General features: G+C 40.1%; 1 protein-coding gene across 13 annotated transcripts in view; it reads right to left on the bottom strand.

The window, feature by feature from the left end:
• EYA1 (EYA transcriptional coactivator and phosphatase 1) overlaps positions 1 to 20,254 on the bottom strand; it is a 352,397-nt gene that overhangs the window by 107,335 nt on the left and 224,808 nt on the right. For 10 of the 13 annotated variants that reach the window (XM_053896121.1, XM_053896120.1, XM_053896117.1 and 7 more), the window contains 3 exons: positions 19,199 to 19,336; positions 1,628 to 1,710; positions 1,020 to 1,206 (listed from right to left, as the gene is read on the bottom strand). In XM_053896121.1, the coding sequence (XP_053752096.1) occupies positions 1,020 to 1,206; positions 1,628 to 1,710; positions 19,199 to 19,336 (408 nt within the window). The remainder of the gene's footprint in view (positions 1 to 1,019; positions 1,207 to 1,627; positions 1,711 to 19,198; positions 19,337 to 20,254) is intronic. The other 3 variants (XM_053896119.1, XM_053896118.1, XM_019453263.2) reach the window with 1 other exon arrangement.

Raw genomic sequence — 20,254 nt, forward strand, 5'->3', positions numbered from 1 at the left:
GAGATCATGACCTGATCTGAAAGCAAGAGTCAGACGCTTAACCGAGTGAGCCACCCAGGTGCCCCAGGAGACAGCACTATTCTTTTCATTTTTAAAAGATGTTTTCCTTATTTTTGAGAGAGAGAGAAAGAGAGAGACAGACAGACAGACAGACAGAATAGCAGGGGAGGGACAGAGAGAATCCCAAACAGGCTCTGCAGGTGTCAGTCTACAGCCCAACATGGGGCTTGAACTCAGGAACTGTGAGATCATGACCTGAGCCAAAACCAAGAGTCAGAAGCTGAGCCACCCAGGAACCCCGACACTACATTTTTAATAAGACAAAGGTGAGAAGTACAAGAGAAAATATCAGAAATACAGGTAAAGACCAATACAGGAAGTTAAATATACAATATTAAGAGTTCCAGAAAACACTAATGGAGGGAAAGAAGTATCAAGGACACAGTAGGAAAATTTCCAGAGGTGGAGAGATTTTCATCTGGAAGGGCCTATCAAGGGTGGTGCAGAAGTATGAAAATGCTCATGCCCAGTTATGAAATTAAGTAGGCCATGATGGGGGAGAAGGGTGGGCCAGGGGAATCACTGCTTTCGATTATTAACTGTGATGTTTTTTGATTTTGGAAAAACATTAAATATTTAATGATAATCAACATTAAATTTGAGGTAATATCACTTATTTTCATACTCCATCTGTGGACAAATGTTTGTAATTATAGTTAATAATTCCACCTAAATATCTATAGTTATCTAAGATGTTATATACGTATCTTGAAAACTGACTATATTTACAATGAAAGGAACCTCAATTTCAGGTGCTTTTGAAGTTCCGTAATTTACACTAAAAATTTTCAGCAAATAAAAATGAAGTTAATGCCACAATCATGATGTTTGACTTATAGTTAGGCCATGCCCAAACTTGCCCAAACTGTGAAACCACTACATGCGTATATGACTATAGAAAAATGCATTTAAACCACCAGAAATAGAGCCTGCAGGACTAATAAAGGGCACGTAATTACCTGCTGCGGGATCCGTGACTGCCTGGCTGGTGATGCCAGATGGTGGCTCTTGAAGCTGGTAAGTGGCATTTGTGGACGGCGTGGTTGGGCTGGTGCTGCTGCTCGTCATATAATGTGCTGGGTACGGTGAGCTGTTATAATACTGTGCGTACTGACCCTGGCCGAAACTGGGATAAGTCGGATAGTCCTACCAAACCAACCACACGAGAATAACCTGTCAGAATATTGCTCCTCATTTCTTACTTTCCAAAGGGCAACTATATTGTGTTTCTGGGTCTTCTCTGAATTCACAGAGGAGCACACGAGCACCCATTGACTCAAATGTCCCGACGTGCAAACAAATTGCATGTAAGATCAGGTCCGCTCTTCCTATTTCTTCGATTCCATGATGCAGTACTAGGTAAAATCAAACAAATCTGAAAACCAAACACTCACCATATAGGACTGCTAAAGAGATTTTTTTTAAGAAAAAAAAAAAAAATACATATATTAAAAGGCTCAGGTAAGCCCTCACAGTATACTATAAACAGATCTTTCTTTATGTAAGAAAATCATCTGTTGCATTAAAAAAAAATTTTTTCTGAAGTTAAACTGGCTTTTAAAATTACCTGCTGTGAACTGTTAAATCCAGAGGAATTTGTGAGTGAATTATTTCCTGTATATAATCCTGATGATGTTGTAAAACTGCTACCTAAAACAAAATGAAAAGAAATACGGGTGACTGAACTATGCAGAATAATGTGCCCATAAGAAATCATTATTTAGATAAAACAGAGTTGAAGTTCATTGCAAACACACTTGGTTTATCTTTAAAACCAGAATCCATCGCCATGACAAAATTGTTTCTTGAAATAGTTGACAATTTTACTTTCACTGTACTGCAAAGGATTAAAGAGTAAAGAGGTTTGAATTTCTGAGGACGTAACATATAAACTGTGGACAAAATGATACATTTGTGCAAAAATATTAGTCACTGAACTTTCCATTTCAATTTGTAAAACGCACCAGGATTTTTTCATAGCTTTAAATATACATAATGTAAAATGATGGGATCTGATGAAATGATCTTGAAAGTTCTTGCAAGCTCAAAAACAACAATGCTACTTTCGAGAACTTGAAATGCTTTCAGACTTGTTCTTGTCATTATAATGGCCCACCGAAAAAGCTGATTATTTCACTTCACAAAAGAACAATGGCAACTCTTGAAGTCCTTCATAAGACAAGAATCAAAGAGGAAGGTGACCAATGTTTTGTGTATTCCGTGTGCTCTCTAGGTAACATTCTGTTTGCAGAACATCTACGTAGATGTGCTCAACAATAAATAGTTGTCACCGTGCAGGATACAAACGTGAAAGCAAACCTCAGTTCCCTCCCTCGTTTTATTTACCATCTTACTGTGAAACTATTCAAAGCAACAATATACTATTTTTGGTGATATTAGCAAAGATCAGGGATTGGAAAATGTGTAAAAAATGCGATTCATAGGCTGCAAAATGGGAATCTAAATAAGCACAGCCTTTCTGGTTGGGCTATCTGGTCAGGCTATCTGGTCAACATTTAAGTAACTTTTGAACAGCAATTGTACTGGTCAACATTTAAGTAACTTTTGAACAGCAATTGTACTGCCATTCACTTTATGATAAAAAAAAATACGTGGACTTATACGAAGAGATAGTTAGCAAAGATGTTCTTCAGTGTTGTTTCCAATAACAAAACCTAGAAAGCATTCTTATGTCCCTAACAGGTGTGATTCAGAAAGCAGAACCCTCTGAAGACATTGAAATGGTATTACGATAATGCTGAATTACATGGACAATTTTTTCATATTATTTTGATAACGTAAAAACGAAAACAAAAAATGTCTTGGTAAGTTCATGTGAAATATTTTTAAAATCATAAAAAATTTTTTAAAAGCACAAAAATCTCAGAACTGTTACCCATGGGAGGGTGTAACCATTGGCCACATAATGTTCGTGAAGCCAGTGCACATTTTAAAATTTCCTACCCAGAAGCTGTGGTGCTTCTGTAAACAGAAAAACCTTTTTCAAAAAAATGAAAATTTTATGGCAAGTGAATGGTATAGGCAATAAATGTGCTGGCAGTTCAAGGATAAAGTCTTCGGTGTGAACTAAGTATTCACAGACGCCTTCAGGTATGATGTGGTAGTGAAGATATGCCAATGATTTATTTGCTACTCAACATTCAAGTACTACCTTACGAGTCAGAAAACAGGGTTTCCCGTCATCACTTACGAGCGGTTTGGACTTTGACAAATCGCCTAACCCCTCTAAGACAGAATTTCCCTAACTGTGAAAAGTAGACTTCGTAAGGTTCTTCAACAGATCAGATGAGGAAAGCACAGATTGCAAAGTACAATGAGCAATCTACGGCACCACACAAGTGTTAGGAACAGTTATTGTTTACTTCAGTAAACATTTCTAAAATTCCCCACTGCATTTATGTATCTTTTCACTTTCCCAAACTAGCTAAATATGACTCGATCTCTTTGCATATCTAAAATTCTTTTCCTACTTACTTATCAAACATCTCTGAACTCTGAAAACCTGATCCAAGGCTTTGTTATTTTTATTAAGGGAAAATATTTCCTAAGATAGTTTCACATTTAGTATCACACAGACTCATATTTGAGGTTTCTTTATTTGTGCCTTTCAGGAATACCAATTGTTCAAAGTTCCCATAACATCTAACACGGAGAAGCAGAGAGCTCTCACACTCCTAATACCGACTCCACTGCAAAAATCGGGGCCTCAGATAAGCTTTCTATATTAATGTTCATTAGCATGTGACAATCACAAAGGTTTAAACGTATATTAAATACTGGACTCATGGTGATAATTACAGGGGGATAAAAGGATGACTAGGACATACTTGGGACCTTACAGGGCTTCCCAGGACGACATCAGTTTTGTTTTTGTAAGCTCTGGGCTACATGGGCATGTGGCTCACTATTTAGGTATTTATCAGTGAACAGTTCATTAATATTGATATTATATATAAAGTGTATATATATATATATATATATATATATATATATAATATATAAACTTACAACGAGAGTTTAAAACATTCCTTGTAAAATAAAATTTCAATTTCTTCTGGATAAGTGTGTGAATATCAATACCATTTTTTTGACTTTATTATATACATTTAATAGGAAACATTACTTGGGGTTATGACTTGTTACTTTCATTTATACTACACATTTTTGAACAATAAATACTGACCTCAATAATCCCTATCCACCAAGAAAGTGAGATATAGAAAATATATTTTAAAAATGGATGTTTTCATTCCATAAGTTATTCCCTGGAACAAAGTAGAAAGGGCCATGGAAGCTATATTGGCACGTATTGGCCACTGAGGTATGACCAAGTAAATCACAGTTCAGTACTTGAAATGGTACCCAAGTGACTTTCCAGACTTAATGCTACTTCTAAGACTGTACATTAGCTGGAATTCAACATAAGTTATATTCATTTACTGGCTGACTGCAGGCTGAGATTCCATTCCATTTAGTATGCTGAAACAGGCTTTAATGGCACTCCTGTGGCCTCCGAGACTTAATGCAACTTCCAAAAGGGTCTGACTTACTTCAGGGAGAGGTGGACACACCAGAGAATCGGGCTCAGGCAATATGAACGTTTCACCACCAGAATCGGATCTATAGGGCTGCCCCACCTGCCTTCATGGAGGACTCAGGCAAAGAGAGCTGCTAACTTTCAGTCCAGGCCACCAACACTGGATTTCTGCAACAGCCTCCTTTACTGGTTTCCTGCCCATCTTCTGGCCCCCTCCAGTTCATTTTCCACAAAGGTAGAATACTTTCTCTAATGAGCATATCTGATCTTCTCACCTCCCTGTTTAAAAAAGTAACTGTTAGTGGCTTCCTATTGCCCTCAGGATACAATTTAAACTCCTTACCAGAGCTTATTTCTTAGACCCTGGTCTGGCTCCAGATTATCTTTTAGACTTCTTTGGTTTCTTCCCAGTAACCTCAACCCAACTCACCCAGATACACATTCCAGCCTGACTTGACACAAATGAAGCAACATGTGGTTCTCTTAAGGCTATTCTTTGCACCTCTTACTTCCTCCCCATTCGGTCCTAATTTCTAATCAACTTCATAACTCAACAGCGACTAGAAACCCTTTTCTTCAGAAAAACCTTCCCTGAGTTCTCCTCTTCTCTTTCCTCCTAAGGCTAGATTACTGAGTCTTTCTTGCTTGCTTGCTTTCTTTCTCTGTAATGTATACTTTTAGAGAAATTATAATTTTATATAACATGTACACAAATATGTTTATAGTATCATGACTTATGAATCAGTATTTTAAGCTAATTAATAATTAGCAAGTTGATACAAATTAACAAATACCAATTACGTTTAAGCTCATTAGTCCTTTCCCTATTAAATAGGCTAAAAAGAAACTTAGAGCTTATATAACTAATTATTTGTAGTCAACCCATACAAATATCCCCAGTATTATCCCATACAGTAACACTAAAGACAACGTCCACTGAGCACTTACTGTGTGTTGGGAATGTGTTCATCTTTTACCTGCTTTATCTACACCCTACCACACCTTGATCCTATAGGGAGTATTAATATTCTCATTTTGCAAATAAGGACACACAGGGTTAGGTTAAAATAATACAGCTTTCATGGGGTGAAACTGAAATTCAAAAATAGCTCTGTGCGGTTTTAGAGTCTACACAATGCTCTCTTGTCCTCTCTTACCTACTTTCTATTGCTTTGTGAGAAGTTCTGAAATTCATTCTCGTTTTCTATAGGATTAAGAAAAGCAAATAATAAGAATAATAGCACTTAAAACTTACTGAGTGGTAACTCTGAGCCGGGCCCCCAAAACAACATTCTACATGTTACAGCTCACTGGGCCCTCACCACCACCCCATGAGGTGAGTACGCTTACGTCCCACTTTACAGATGAACAAACTGCAAAAGACATAAACGGGCACGACAGAGCTGGGGTTCAATCCCAGGCTGTCTTGCCCCATTGTCGAAATTCCTAATCTCTACGGTATATGTACTGTGCACAAAGTAATCGGGGCTGGCATGGGGTGTTGGGGGCAAGATCTTAAAAAGAATTTTTTTAACCAACATATTGAACATATGGCTAACTAACTGCCACGCGATCATCAGGAGACGCTTGTTAAAAAAGCGCACATCTAGGCCCCTCTTTGGACATGAAATCACTGTCTCCTTGAGGGAGAAAGGGGAGGGTTTTACCCTGAAAATCCACAGGTTTATCAAACGCCTACAGTACCTGACTTTTAGGACCACTACATTTTGTTCCAATTCAGTAGGTGTTTTCACAGCTACTTCAGAAACACGTAACCAGGACAGCCTTTCTTTTTCCACTAAGAAAGTAATCACGCTCGTCAAGCATTTATAGAATGGAAGCTTCGCAGAGACTGTTTGGGGCATTTGGGGTCCTTAAGCTGTGCTAAAGCTCGTAAAGGGAATACAGGGTCCCACCTTGATAGCTGATCTGATGCAGATCGGTGCCAACACCGCCAGATGAATTTCACCAGTTCAGAACACCACAAAGGCAAAATCGCAACCACAGTGCTCCCAAGAAAGTTTTGGTGTGTAGCCGCAAAACCCCCTTCCTACCCGGGGCAGGCCCAGCAGGAGAGGCACATTTGTGTCGAGGGCTGCCGTATGGCGGGCTTGAACACGGACGCTGGAGGCAAGGGAGGGCAAGACGCGACCAACAAAATGAAAACAAAAACAAAAAAACAGACCTCCTTTGTCCATTAGGTTCAATCTGCAGAGAGTTTCTATTTGATTTAGGAGTCTTCACTTTCATCTTAGGTCACAGAATCAGGCTTAATATTCAGAATTCCTTTATCAAAATAAAGTAGAAGTTTTCTCCTGCCTAGAGACAAATGACTTGACATGAAAAGTCACCTCTAGGTAAAGGAGAAAGCAGAAATATTCTGTAATAAAATGCTTTATATTTTATGTTAGTATTACAAAAATTCTCCAAAGCAGAAGGAATTCCCACTTAGAACTCATTATTTCTTAATTAAGGAGGTTGGCAGGGAGGGGGTGCAAGTGACGCTCCAGTAATGCCCAGGATTATTCTTGGTACAGTTTGGAATTTACGCTCCAAGCAGGATGGCGGCGGGGGAACTTTCTTACCCAGTCGTTAAGAGGAAAATCTTCTCTATTTAAATAGTTTACTATTGTGAAAAAATCATAGCAATACTTTTTTTTTTTTTTTTTTTGTCAGGGAGGGGAAAGAAAAGAACACTGAAAAAAATTTTTCCTTTCAGAATACCTCTAAGAGGCAAAGCTGCTCAAGCGAATGAAGCGAAAACACCTGGTAAGTTTGGGAAGGAAAACACAACTGTGCAGAAAAAGCAAGCAGTGCATTCCTGGCAGGCAGTGAGGACAAATTGCCCAAAGGAGAAGATCAGAGAGTGAACGCTTCTTAGAAAAGCAGGGTGAGGGACTAAAGGTAGATGAGAGAAGTTTCTCGATCATTTAAGAAAAGACTAACAGTTTGGAAAAAGAAATGGCATTCTTTAACTAAAAAACCCAAGAATCTAAATTTTGAACATTCCAATAGGAGCATACTGGGACACAGGAAATGTTAAAGGGTGGACGAGGTGGGGGGAAGTGGTCATAAACTCAAGGATATATATGTGTATGTAACTGGCCCTACAGAAAGGAGATGGGAGTTTGGGACAGATGTGCTAAGGGAAGGATATTGCTGCCCATACCGTTGCCCAAGCTCCCCCATCCACAGTCCGCCATATTAGTTCAGGATGGGGTCCCTGTGATCCTGGAAACACAACAGACTCATTCCTGCTACTCTTATTTAATGCTTCCCTCTACCAGTCCCCGTTTCCCATCCTTCAAGACCTGGCTCAAGTCCTAGCTTTCCAATAAGCTTTCCCTGACTATTCCTTTCTGCACCGATTTCCCTTTCTGGGGATTCCAGTTCACTAACTGAAGCCACATAATTTGCCTCTTCCTTAGTCTTGTTTTCATCCTGACCTACGTTCCTTAGATTCCTGTGTTGTGTTTATCCTGCTGCCTCACATGGAGATGGAAAAACCATGGCTGATTCATGCCTTTGAAGGGTTTCCTCTAGGCTCAAGTGGGAGACAGAACTGGCGCTAGAGAATTTTCATCCAGGGTGGTGACCAAAGGGTCCAGTAATAATAGAACTGACCTAAAGAATCAGATGTAGGAACAGATGGAAACCTTTTAATAAGTCTTTTTTTTTTTTTCTTTTTGTTGGTGGTGGCGATTGTGGGCAGTTTGGAAGGGCAGCTTGAAGTCCAACAGACATCACAAAAGAAAAAAAGTCTCTCAACTTCCTCACTTGCCCAGTGATGAAAAAGAAGAGTAGGGAAAGGAAAAAAAATAATAACTCAGCTTATTTCTCAGGTTTTATCTGGAGAATACACACTGTACTATTTTTTTTTTTAAACTAGATGATGTATAAAGACTTATCTTTAAATTTTTTTTTAATCTTTATTTAGTCTACATTTATTTTTGAGAGAGAGAGACACAGTGCGAGCGGGGGAGGAACAAAGAGAGAGGAAGACACAGAATCCGAAGCCGGCTCCAGGCTCCAAGCTGTCAGCACAGAGCCTGACACGGGGCTCGAACTCCCGAACCGTGAGATCATGACCTGAGCCAAAGTTGGACGCTTAAGCGACTGAGCCACCCAGGCGCTCCTAAGACTTCTCTTTAAACACTGGATTACAGTCACTGCTTTAAATGAAAGAAAATTAACCGCAGGACTTATAAGCACTCTTCTGGAAGGATGTAAAATATTTCTCAGTCTCCAAAAAGAAAATCCAGAATTTTACATCAAGTAAGATTTTAAACTGATTCAGCATCATGGATTTGGAACACCTCATAAAATCTTACTGGATCACAGAGATGGAAGAAGAATATCCCATCCCTATACATACTACAAGGACATCCTGACAAAACCCTGACCTTTCAGTACAGATATGGGCCTCCTAAGAGGCTGCTGCGAGCTCAGGTACTGGCATATTGTGGGTATGTTAATGAAATTAAGAGTCTCGCTTGCGTATGAGAAATTTCATATTCAGAATGCAATAATATTTTTTTTAATAGTCCATTTATATTTTGGCATTTCCACCTCCATCATCTCTGGTTATTTCCAACATCGCTTCATAAGGTAGCTGAGGCAGACATCCTCCTCATTTTCCAAGAAGCAGAGTGAACGCTGCTTTCTGTCTTGGACAAGGATTCTAAGGGAATGACCAACTGTCTCCACTTTCAGGTCACCGTCTTCCACTCTACCACGCCAAATCCACCTTTTAGATTTTCTGACTGAAACGCATTGAGAGCGAATCGTAGGTTACAAAAAGTGGGTGTAACTTCTGGTTACATAAACATCACAGACATACCAACGGTTGGGACAAAGGTACCTGAAACATTTAACGGATAAACGTGCAATCAAAATACCTCCTTTCTAAAAGGCTTCTTCTGTATAGCTCTCTTCTAGGCTAGGAAGTCATTTTAAAAGCAAATTATAGAACGTTGCCCATAGAGAGTATATCACAAAGATTTTGGTTTCCTCTTGATCTTGTCAGGGATTCCTACAGAGAAAGGGTAGTGGTCTCATCAACCGTAAAAAACAAGAAACAGTCTTGCTAGAAGACCCTGTGTGGGCCACCCAGTTCTATAGGTGCTAAGCAACTGTATTTGAAAAATAAGCCAACCTCTCAGAACCTTCGTTAATAAATCCCTACTACTTTAGCATATTAAGAAGACTAGAGTTCATATTGATAAAGGCCACGGTTTAAAATATGAAATCGAAGCTTTCTGTGTGATTTCACCGGAGAACACTGCCCCGCTCTAACTTCAAAACGCTTAAAAAAAAAAAAAAAAAAGAAAGAAAGAAAAGGGGGACGTGTAGGTCAAAGGTCTACTTCACAGAGAACAAGGACTCACATTAAAAACCAGAATCCCAGCCCACACAAGAATGCTGGAACCTGCTGGGGCCTGTCTGTACTCCCCATGTTTTAGAGTGTTTCCTAGCACTTACTCCGCGAGCAGGATGCTCTTTGTCCCTCGTGTATTTTCACAGAAGTCCATTTGCTTTCCTTCCCTGGCCTCTTTGCCATGGGCTATGTCCATCATCGGGCACGATCTATGTGGCAGAAGTTAGTGCAACTCCCTGGGGAAAAGCCTCTGAAGGCCAGATGGGTTATTTAAAACCAAAGTTTCCCCCCTTTCCTACAAGAAGGATTTTAAGTGACCAAGCTTTCCTTTTTATCCCGGTAATAGTTTTTATATTCCGAAGAGCGTTTTTTTTCACTTAGGTAATAAAGCTTGCAGAGCCTTTACGTTTACCTTTCTTGATCTATTTCTATATCCTCTAACAGTTCCTATAGAAAATACATTTGGTGCTGACCACTGATTACTGCTGCAGCTGGATTTCAAAAAAAAATCTGATACCATTTTCAGTACCCATTAGCTGAAATAACACAAGATGCCAAAAGAAACGAAATGGAATATTACTTAAAAAAAAAAAAATCACCTTCGGCACAAAAAAAGTTCTAGAACGCAAAAAGGCCATGAACTAAAATATAAATGTGAGTAGACCGGCAAAGTCGTCAGGGAGAAATTTTGAACATCGCTGCAGGCTACAAGAGTGATTCTTCAGTTCGAACCGTATTGTGTCACTGTATGTCAAGAAGTACAAATCTCAAGTGCTTTGTCACGCAGATTGTAACAAAAGGTTTAAGATTCATTTTCTGAAAGTCATGCATCTTGGAGTTTGCTAATTTTCCTTGTGAAAAACGTCAGGTCTACAGACAATGAAAAAACCTTTCAGAGAACATTTTGCTAAGCAATTCTGAGGTTCTAAATGCCTCATACACGGAAACACTTCGGCTGTATATGTGAGAAGCTATGGACAGGCAGAACAAAGGAAATAAGGACAGTTTCGCTGACTGGGTTGTTATTAGATCATTTGCACTGGATCATGAGCCCCAGAGAAGTGAGGCATAGAGAGGTGCACAGTGGTCCCCCTTGCCATACACTCTTCAACGCTTGCCCTCCTTTGTGTCTTCTCACTGGTTTCAACCCCAATCTCTTTAACAGAACAAACAACATAATATACAAAAAGGCAGTTAGAACTTGTGTTATCTTCCTCTCTAAGTGAGAGCAATAAAGCCTAAGGAAAATAAACAAAGCGAAGTTTCCAGAGCCTTCTAGTTTCCGTGCATGTGTGTCTGCGTGGCCCCTCCTATCTATCATGGCAGATCCAGTGCAGAAGGAAAGGAATGCACCACACTGAATTGCTGTTTGGGGGCGGTAAAACACTCAGAAACACTCAGAAAGGCACTGTATGCCCCCACCTCCCATTCTGGGATGCCCTCAACCGGCTCCTTCTAGAAGTATGAACACAAAGGAAGACTGCTTTGAACAAACTATGATCATAGACCAACCAAGATTTTTATTAGGCTAACTTCCAAATTCACTTCTTCAAATGAAAGGAACTAGGGTCCTGATGAATCTTAATCTCTAACCTTCTTTGTGGCATCGACCCCTCCACCTTTAAAAAAAACATTCATCTATTTTAGACCTATTACTAGACACCAGAGATGAAGAGATGAGTAAAGAGGATCACTACTTGCAACCATCTAGAATTAATAGAACTAAGTTATTATGGGATGCTGGGTTTTCCTCAAAGCTGAGGCTCAGCTAATTCTAACCCAATCTATTTTTTCGTGCATGAAAGTCTTTAGCGCGTCCTTACCTTAAATAAATTGCCAAACAAAATGTCATTTTCTTCATGTGACTCAGCCTCACAATTACGAACACAGTTTCTTGTTTTCTGTGGGAGATGGAAGTAGGAGCCTATATTGTGTGGAACGCAGGGGTAAATGAAAGGGGGTGCCAGCAATAGCTCTGGAACGTGCATTAAAAAAAATCTAAGTAAAAGTTTGATTTCAGGTCAGTTGCTTCCTATACATAAAACGTCAATGGGGCACCTGGGTGGCTCAGTCGGTTGAACGTCCAACTCTTGGTTTTGGCTCAGGTCATGATCTCCCAGTTCATGAGTTCCAGCCCCACTTAGGGCTCCACGCCGCTGGTACGGAGCCTGCTTAGGATTCTCTCTCCCTGCCCCTCACCGGCTCATACTTTCCCTCTCGGAACAAAGAAATAATAAAACTTTTTAAAAAAGTGAATAAAAACTAGTGTGTGACAAACTGGGCAGATATTCTGTGAAAGTGGTCAGTAAATAAAAGGCTGAAGCAGTTTCTTCTAAGAGGATTTTTACATGGACACACACTCATCCATACTCACACTCCCCACACACTCACACACGCATATGCACGCGCGCGCGCACACACACACACACACACACACACACACGCACACACACAACATCCACACCTCACTCTGGCTGTCGGGGCCCTTTGGCCAGCAGCATTGAAAACACTGTCTATGCCACTTGCACAACTGACCCAGGGTCGCCAGGGACCCGCTTCCCATACATATTCATCCATTCGGCTAACTCATTTGCATAAAGTTTGTCAATGGCCTGTGAAGGGAAACCTCCTCACACCCTTCCAAAACGTCTTCCAGAAACACGAAGGCTAACCCTGGGAGCAGGGAAGTATCAACGCTAAAAGCAAGGATTCTACCTCTTCGGGGTGAACCCTATAGTGGTCTATGAACAGAAACATTTTCTTGTCCTTTCTTAAACTTGTTTCCAAACTTTCACTGGATGTACAAAAAGAGATCACTAAAGCAGAAACAGAATTTTCTAGCGACCTTACAGCAAAAGGGAAAGCAATCAGAGTTCCCAATCCATGAGGTTTTACTTCATGGGCTATTAGTATCAGTGCATAGAAAACAAAAATTCAGGGGCGCCTGGGTAGCTCAGTCGGTTAAGCGTCCGACTTCGGCTCAGGTCATGATCTCGCGGTCCGTGAGTTCGAGCCCCGTGTCGGGCTCTGTGCTGACAGCTCAGAGCCTGGAGCCTGTTTCAGATTCTGTGTCTCCCTCTCTCTGACCCTCCCCCGTTCATGCTCTGTCTCTCTCTCTCTCTCTCTCTCTCAAAAATAAATAGTAAAAAAAAAAAAAAAGTTTAAACAAAAAGAAAACAAAAATTCAGCCCTTGTTTGTCTTAAAATGAGGCACATGCAGGATCCACAGAAGCCTACCACGACAGAAGTGCTGAACACTGGAGCTGGAAGGATCCAGAAGGATCCCCTGGACCAAACATGGGCAGCATGTATGGCATACTTCCCAAGGCTTGGAAGTGGCAAATACCCACAAATTACCAACTAATTCTGTTCCTCAAGTGTCATAAAAATGTTCAAGTACAAACAGCACTGAGAAGTGCACTTTCTAAAAAGCTTTCTCCTAGAGCTGGTATATACTTATACATGAATTTGTGTGACACAAGGTCTCAATTATCTAAAGAGCAAATCTGTCCTCAAGAATATATACACTACAGGCAACTATATTTTATATTGTTGTAGCATTCTCTGAGAGGCTTCCCTGTTGGTACTATGATTTAAGTGCATTACAACATAGCAGGGTCTGACTGTTCTAAAATCATTCTCCATTTGACACATCCTTTGGCGTTTTCAGGTTTATCCCTTAAAGTCATCATTCAGGGTCCTCACATGGATGGAGACAACAGCCCTCAGCACTAATCCCTGCAGAGTGAACATTAACCGTTTTGCTGCACGGGTACTAGAGTATTCCATCTCTGTGTAGCAGAATGTCACGTTCCTATCTTCGTTCCTCATTTTGATTTCTGAACTGAACAATTTGCCGTTTATGTGCCGGCTGCCTCTTCTTTTTCTACCAGTTCTTCTTGCTCAAAGTAGAGCTGTGACTGAGGGATTACAGAGGCGCGAGCACTTGGATGATGCCTCCTTCTTTCCCACCGCTGCAGAACTAAGTTCCTGTCTTTCACAGCAGCCCTTCTGTGCACTCACTGCTTCTCCTCCCCGACGTCTGCCACCCACGTCAGCAGCACAGCCGTTTCTCTCTTCTGATTTTCTTCTTCAGGTTCCTGGCTGTTTCTTCTGGTCTCTCCACCAATGTTTGGATCATGTACAAACAGCCTGATCTGTGTTGATAGTGATTTTCCTTTTTGCCAGGACATTAGCTAGATCTGGATTTTTTTTTTTTTTTTTTTTTTTTTTTGCTATGCTTATAAGGTTATTGGGTTCTTAGAGTTCTCTTTGCTGGTTTTATAATATATACACATATACACACACATATATATGTATGCTTACATATGCATATATACATACTTTTAGTATATTATGTACATACTAAATTTATATACATGGCTGCACATATATTTTTTTTCTCCTGCGAATGGGAGTGAGCATTTAAGTATTTGAGAAAACTGGACAGTAATAACAACATTACTGGGGTGCCTGGGTGGCCCAGCTGGTTAAGCGTCCGACTTCAGCTCAGGTCATGATCTTGCAGTTTGTGAGTTCGGGCCCCACGTTGGTCTCTCTGCTGGCAGCAGCCTGGAGCCTGCTTCGGATTCTGGGTCTCCCTCTCTCTCTCTGCCCTTCCCCTGCACTCTCTCTCTAAAATAAACATTAAGTTTTTTTAAAAAAATACCACCACTAGTAAGTAATAAATAGGAACCACATCACCACCACAATGAGAGCAGTAACAATGAAAACAACCATTTCAGTTCTTACCATGTGCTACATACATGTTGGTCAGAGTGATTTACCTGGATAATCCCAATTAAATCTCACTCCACCACTACTAGAGTATATAATATTATCGCCACCCGAGAGAAGAGGAAGGGCAGATGTGGAGAGGTCAAGCCCCGTGGAGGCCCACAGACAGCAATGGCAGGGCTATTCAACAGGCAACCTGACTCTAAAGCCTACACAATGTTTTTTAAGTTTATTTGATTATTGTGAGAGAGGGAGAGAAAGAGCCAGTGGGGGAGGGGGAGAGAGAGAAAGAAATCCCAAGCAGGCTCTGTGCCGTCAGCGCAGAGCCGGATGTGGGGCTTGAACTCATGAACCATGAGATCATGACCTGAGGTGAATTCAAGAGTCAGATGCTCAATGGACTGAGCTACCCAGGTGCCCCTAGAACCTACTCCATCAACCAGACGGCAAGGTGTCACCGTGCCTTTAGTCTAGCCCTTTATGCCTGATGGAGGCAGATCTGTCCAAGAGGTGATCACCATAAAGTTTCTTTCAATGAATCAGCATAACACAGTGAGCATAACACGTTTCAGTTCATGAGTCATTTGAGTTACTAGAACATGTCTTCTAGAATTATGAAATTTTAATATCATGAAATCCTAGTAGCTAAATCTCTGAATAACTGATGATCATACCTTATATTTTAAAGGTGAAAAGATCGTGGGAAAAAAGCTAGGTAAAACACTCCCAAACCACTAAAATACATATAGTTTTACCTAGGATTCTAAGAATGTTTAATAGCTATAAGACTGATCTAAGCAGAAATCGCTGTTATCCGTTAAGGATCAAATAATTGGGATAATGTTGAAAATAATTTAAGACATTATAAAAATTTTTATATTAAAAAAAGATGTACTGAAAAAACACTCAAAGACTAATAGATTCCCGCAACTGGATACACAATATCATTTAATAATAGTGAAGCATTTTTCATAATACACTTGATACTTATAAAAATACGTATTAATCAGAATTTCAGTATTTATCCAAATCTGGCCATAAGAGGTTTATAGCATATTATATATCATTACCATCGTCACACTGCATGTTTCAAGTTAATAGCATATAATTATCTGGCTTGATATGTGGAAGTCATATTATATCTAATCATCTAAAATTGAGTCAAGGGCCATTATAGAAATACCCATATAAAATAATATCTCATTCATGGAAAATGGGTTCTGAAATCCCCCTGGAAAGGCCATCCCACCAAAGGCTGCACAAAAACACAAAGAAGTTTTAATGCAATATCCAATATGCCCAGATGCAATGGAAAATATGGGTAGAGAGGCAATGCTATATTTGGTACTGCACGTGTCTTTCTTTTTTTGAGAGAGGGAAGGAGAGAGGGACGAAGGAGGGGCAGAGAGGGAAGAAGAGAGAAAATCCCAAGCAGGCTCTGTGCTGTCAGTGCATTTCGAACTCACGAACTGTGAGACCACGACCTGAGCTGAAACCAAGAGTCAGAAGCTTAACCGACTGAGGCACCCGGGCTCTCCTCTTTCTTTTTTAAAATCAAGAGTTTTCCTTCTCCAAACTAACTTTCTTTCCTCCTCCTTCATTTCCACGTTCTCTCTATTCTCACACTATGTTCATACTCTGACAGTCGGTTAGTCCTCTTAGGAACTCATTCGGCTGTATAAGCTTTCGATCTTAGAGAAAGAATAAAGATAACTTTCAAGGATGTTATCTCTCAAACTCTCCGAAATTGCAAGACTAGTTTTTCCCCCTAATCCTTCCAGGACTGATAATTTAGCAAAATACAATAGTAAGGTATTACAAAGGAATGGAATGAAATGAAAAAAAAACAAACAAACAAAAAAAAAACAAACAAAACGAGAGAGAGTGTAAGCCCCATTTCTTAGAATTATTACCTGATTTAACCAACCTGAGATTTACTATGGACCGATAAAAGTTTCTAAACACTTAAAACTTCTCTGCTCAGCTCATTGGGGATGGGTAACCAAGAGGCTGCAGACGGGCTTGGGCCCAGGAACCACACGCACTGAGGAAGCTCTCCTCTCACGAGAAACCTCACATGCCTCCTTCCGACCTTTAGGACCTGCTTCTCTATGGAGAATAGGCTGTGGTGCCTTATCTTTTTCTCCCATAGTTCTCAGAAGACTCTGTTCTTGACAAACGCAAGCTCCAGAAGCAAACAGGCCCTGTCTGTGTTATGGTTCATCTCATTACTACAGTCTAGGACTACTGAATTCATTAACACGATCTCTTCAACTCTTTTTTTCTTTTTATCCCTTTACTCAAATAATCAGCACATGCAGGAACATAATTCTTCCTTTGAGGAGAGTTAAAAGTTCTGGAATCTGGCATATAAGTAACATCCCTCTAACAACACATATTATCTGGGGTAAGCCAGCTTTTATTTTGTAGCTACCAAATATATCAGAATTTTACAATTCAGGTATTTTTATACCAAAGGCAAAAACAAGTATGAAAAGATTAATAGATCTGGTCCCATTACGTTTTAGTTTAAAAAATGAGAAGCTGGAAGTTTACCTATGAAATATTATAAAAGTTTACAAATCTTAATAAAAGAAATAATAAGACAAAGAAAAACACTGCCATGGAAGAAAAAATGATTATCTTCTCAATTACAAAATATATACGATAGTAATAAAATCTTGTACCTACTAAAATGACAATTTTTACAAAGATAGTACCCAGAGGCACCTGAGTGGCTCAGTCGGTTGGGTGACCGACTTCATCTCAGGTCCAGATCTCACGGTTTGTGAGTTCGAGCCCCGCGTCGGGCTCTGTGCTGACAGCTCAGAGCCTGGAACCTGCTTTGGATTCTGTGTCTCCCTCTCTCTCTGCCCCTCCCCTGCTCGCGCTCTGTCTCTCTGTCTCTCAATAACAAATAAACATTAAAAAGAAAAATTAAAAAAAGAAAGATATTACCCAATGTGTACATGCTAATACACAGCCCTTGTGTAAATACATAACAAATCTGTAAAAGAGTCTAAAAATTTACTTAGCAATTCAGGCTTAAATTTATTCAAAGGAAATAATTAAAAATGCACATAAAATATTCATGGCATTGCTCTGGACTTCTAACAAAATGGGAATTATTAAATAAGATATATATATGAAACTATGCAATCATTAAAATGATGCTATAGAATCGAGTTTATTGATGTGAAAATATGTTTACAATATCTTTTACTGAAAAGAAACAGGTTGCAATACTATATTATACAATATGGTCCAATACTACATATCTGGAAGAATATTAAAGTCATAATAGTAAATATGAAACATTATTTTTCTTGTTTTCTAATTTATTTGCAATAAACAACTATTTTAACGTAATGAAGAATAAAAGATATAAAAGAGATAAAAACTACAAAAAGAATGCCTTCAATCAAAAAGTAGTGATAAGGGATTTAACTGAATTGTGGCTTGGCACCATTATTAAGAGGTTGAATGGGATTAAACTGATTTGTAGTGAAAAGATATTAGGAGAATATTTAGATTATAAGAACTTCCATTATTTTACAGACACATTTGCATGACAATAATCTGCCAGTTACATTTACGCCCGTGTGTTCCTGAGAACAGTATTGACAGCGTTAAACTTTCAGCTCTTCTTTGATCTGTCCTGCATTTGCGGTATGTTTGGTCTATAGTTTCAAACTTAGAGCCCAGGGACTGGTCTTTGGAAGCAGTATCTTGAAGATGCATTGAGTGGTTGTCAATTTAATCTCTTGGTCATTGGTAGGTCATTGAGTTAACACATATCACATACTGTACTTCTAGAGCTACGATAATGACAGTGAAGAAAACAGCCCTTTTAAAAAGGTTGGCTGGTGATGCCACGCCCCAGCGGTTTGAGCACGTATCACACTCCAGCCTCTTACATCATAACTTTGGGTTTGTCGTTCCTTTTTTATTTAAAAATTTTTTTTTCTTTTAATGTTTGTATTTATTTTTGAGACAGAGAGAGACAGAACATGAGCAGGGGAGGGGCAGAGAGAGACACACACACACAGAGTCCGAAGCAGGCTTCGGGCTCTGTAGACACGGGGCTCGAACCCATAAACTGTGAGATCATGACCTGAGCTGAAGTCGGACGCTCAACCAACCGAGCCACCCAGGCGCCCCTGTCATTCCTTTTTTAAAATTGATAGAGGCAGAGGCGGAAAACTTCAACGTCACAGGGAATGTTAGAGCTTTTTGAAAAGAACTTCAGAGATGATTCGGTCTGACCCCTTGAGGTTATAAATATGGAAATTTAGGCCCAGAGAATAGGTAAGTGATGAGCCAAAGCAGAACCAGGGATCTTGCCTCTAAGTCCAGTCGCTTTCTATCATCATTTACTACCTACACAGAACACAGGGCTCTACTTTAGAAGGTGACTACTGGACTCCAGGATTAATGAAAAGGCTAGTGTCAGTGTGTATACAGACCTTGCATCTGGTAACTATACGGTGCCTGTCCAGGTTGAGGCGTACCAAAGCTTGTGCCATAGCTGAGAAATCCCGTCTGTCCCGGTGACTGAGACTGTGACAATCCACCTTCAGTCTTGATGCCTGCCCACAATGCACCTAAATCAGTTAATGACAGCTTATCTATATGTTCATTTCAAAAGCTGGTAAACACCCCCCCAAACACTCCCACAACTGTTCAGTCACAGATGCTTCCCAATATTATCTCAATAACCAAAGGTATGCAAGCTTAGAGTGCAATACCCTAACCTAGAACTTCAATGAAAACAAAACGAAACAAAACAGGAGTATTACAGATTTGAGTGACTGTTCCCATTGTCCTTTGTCTTTCCGATTTACCTTTTCTATAAAATTTAACTCCAGTGATACGATTTCTAGATTTAGTTTTGTTGTTTTATAAGAGGTTAAAAGATGATCTCCTTTAGAATCCAGTAATAGCCATAATTAAACTTCAACTAGATTGTTCTAAAAGTCACTGTGTAGATTAGTGTCAAAAATCAAAATTCTCTTTTCTTTTTTTTTTTTTTTTTTTTTGTCCAACTCCATGGAAGCAAAACTGAAAGCTAGCTTAGACCTTTGAGGGGATTCCACGTCCCTCCAAAACCGATGAGGGGATTCCACGTCCCTCCAGAAGGGAGGATCGGAACGTCTTCCGAAACTCCCGGCCCGTGGTCCTCCAGTGCGTCCACTTAGACCGTGTCGGGCACTACCAGAACTCCAGAAATGAGCTCACACAGAAAAGACAGAACGAACAGACACTAACCGTAGCCAGTCAGGCTCTCCGGGTCGGGGGTCCCTCGGAGGTCTTGGGGATCCCGGGCCGAGCCCCCAAATGTTATGCCCAGAATTCGTGATCCCCAAAGACTGCCAGAGGCCGAGTCCGATGCAAACGCAAAAGAGCCTTTATTCGAGCTAGCTCGAGCTCAATCCCCTACCTGCACCGACACAGCAGTGACACACCGGGGAGCACAAAATTCTCTTTTCTAAGAGGAGATTAGAGTCTTTAGCCTCACAGCA

Source organism: Panthera pardus, unplaced genomic scaffold (assembly GCF_024362965.1).
Source record: "Panthera pardus isolate Hobbes unplaced genomic scaffold, ASM2436296v1 HiC_scaffold_7, whole genome shotgun sequence".
Lineage (NCBI taxonomy): Eukaryota > Metazoa > Chordata > Mammalia > Carnivora > Felidae > Panthera > Panthera pardus.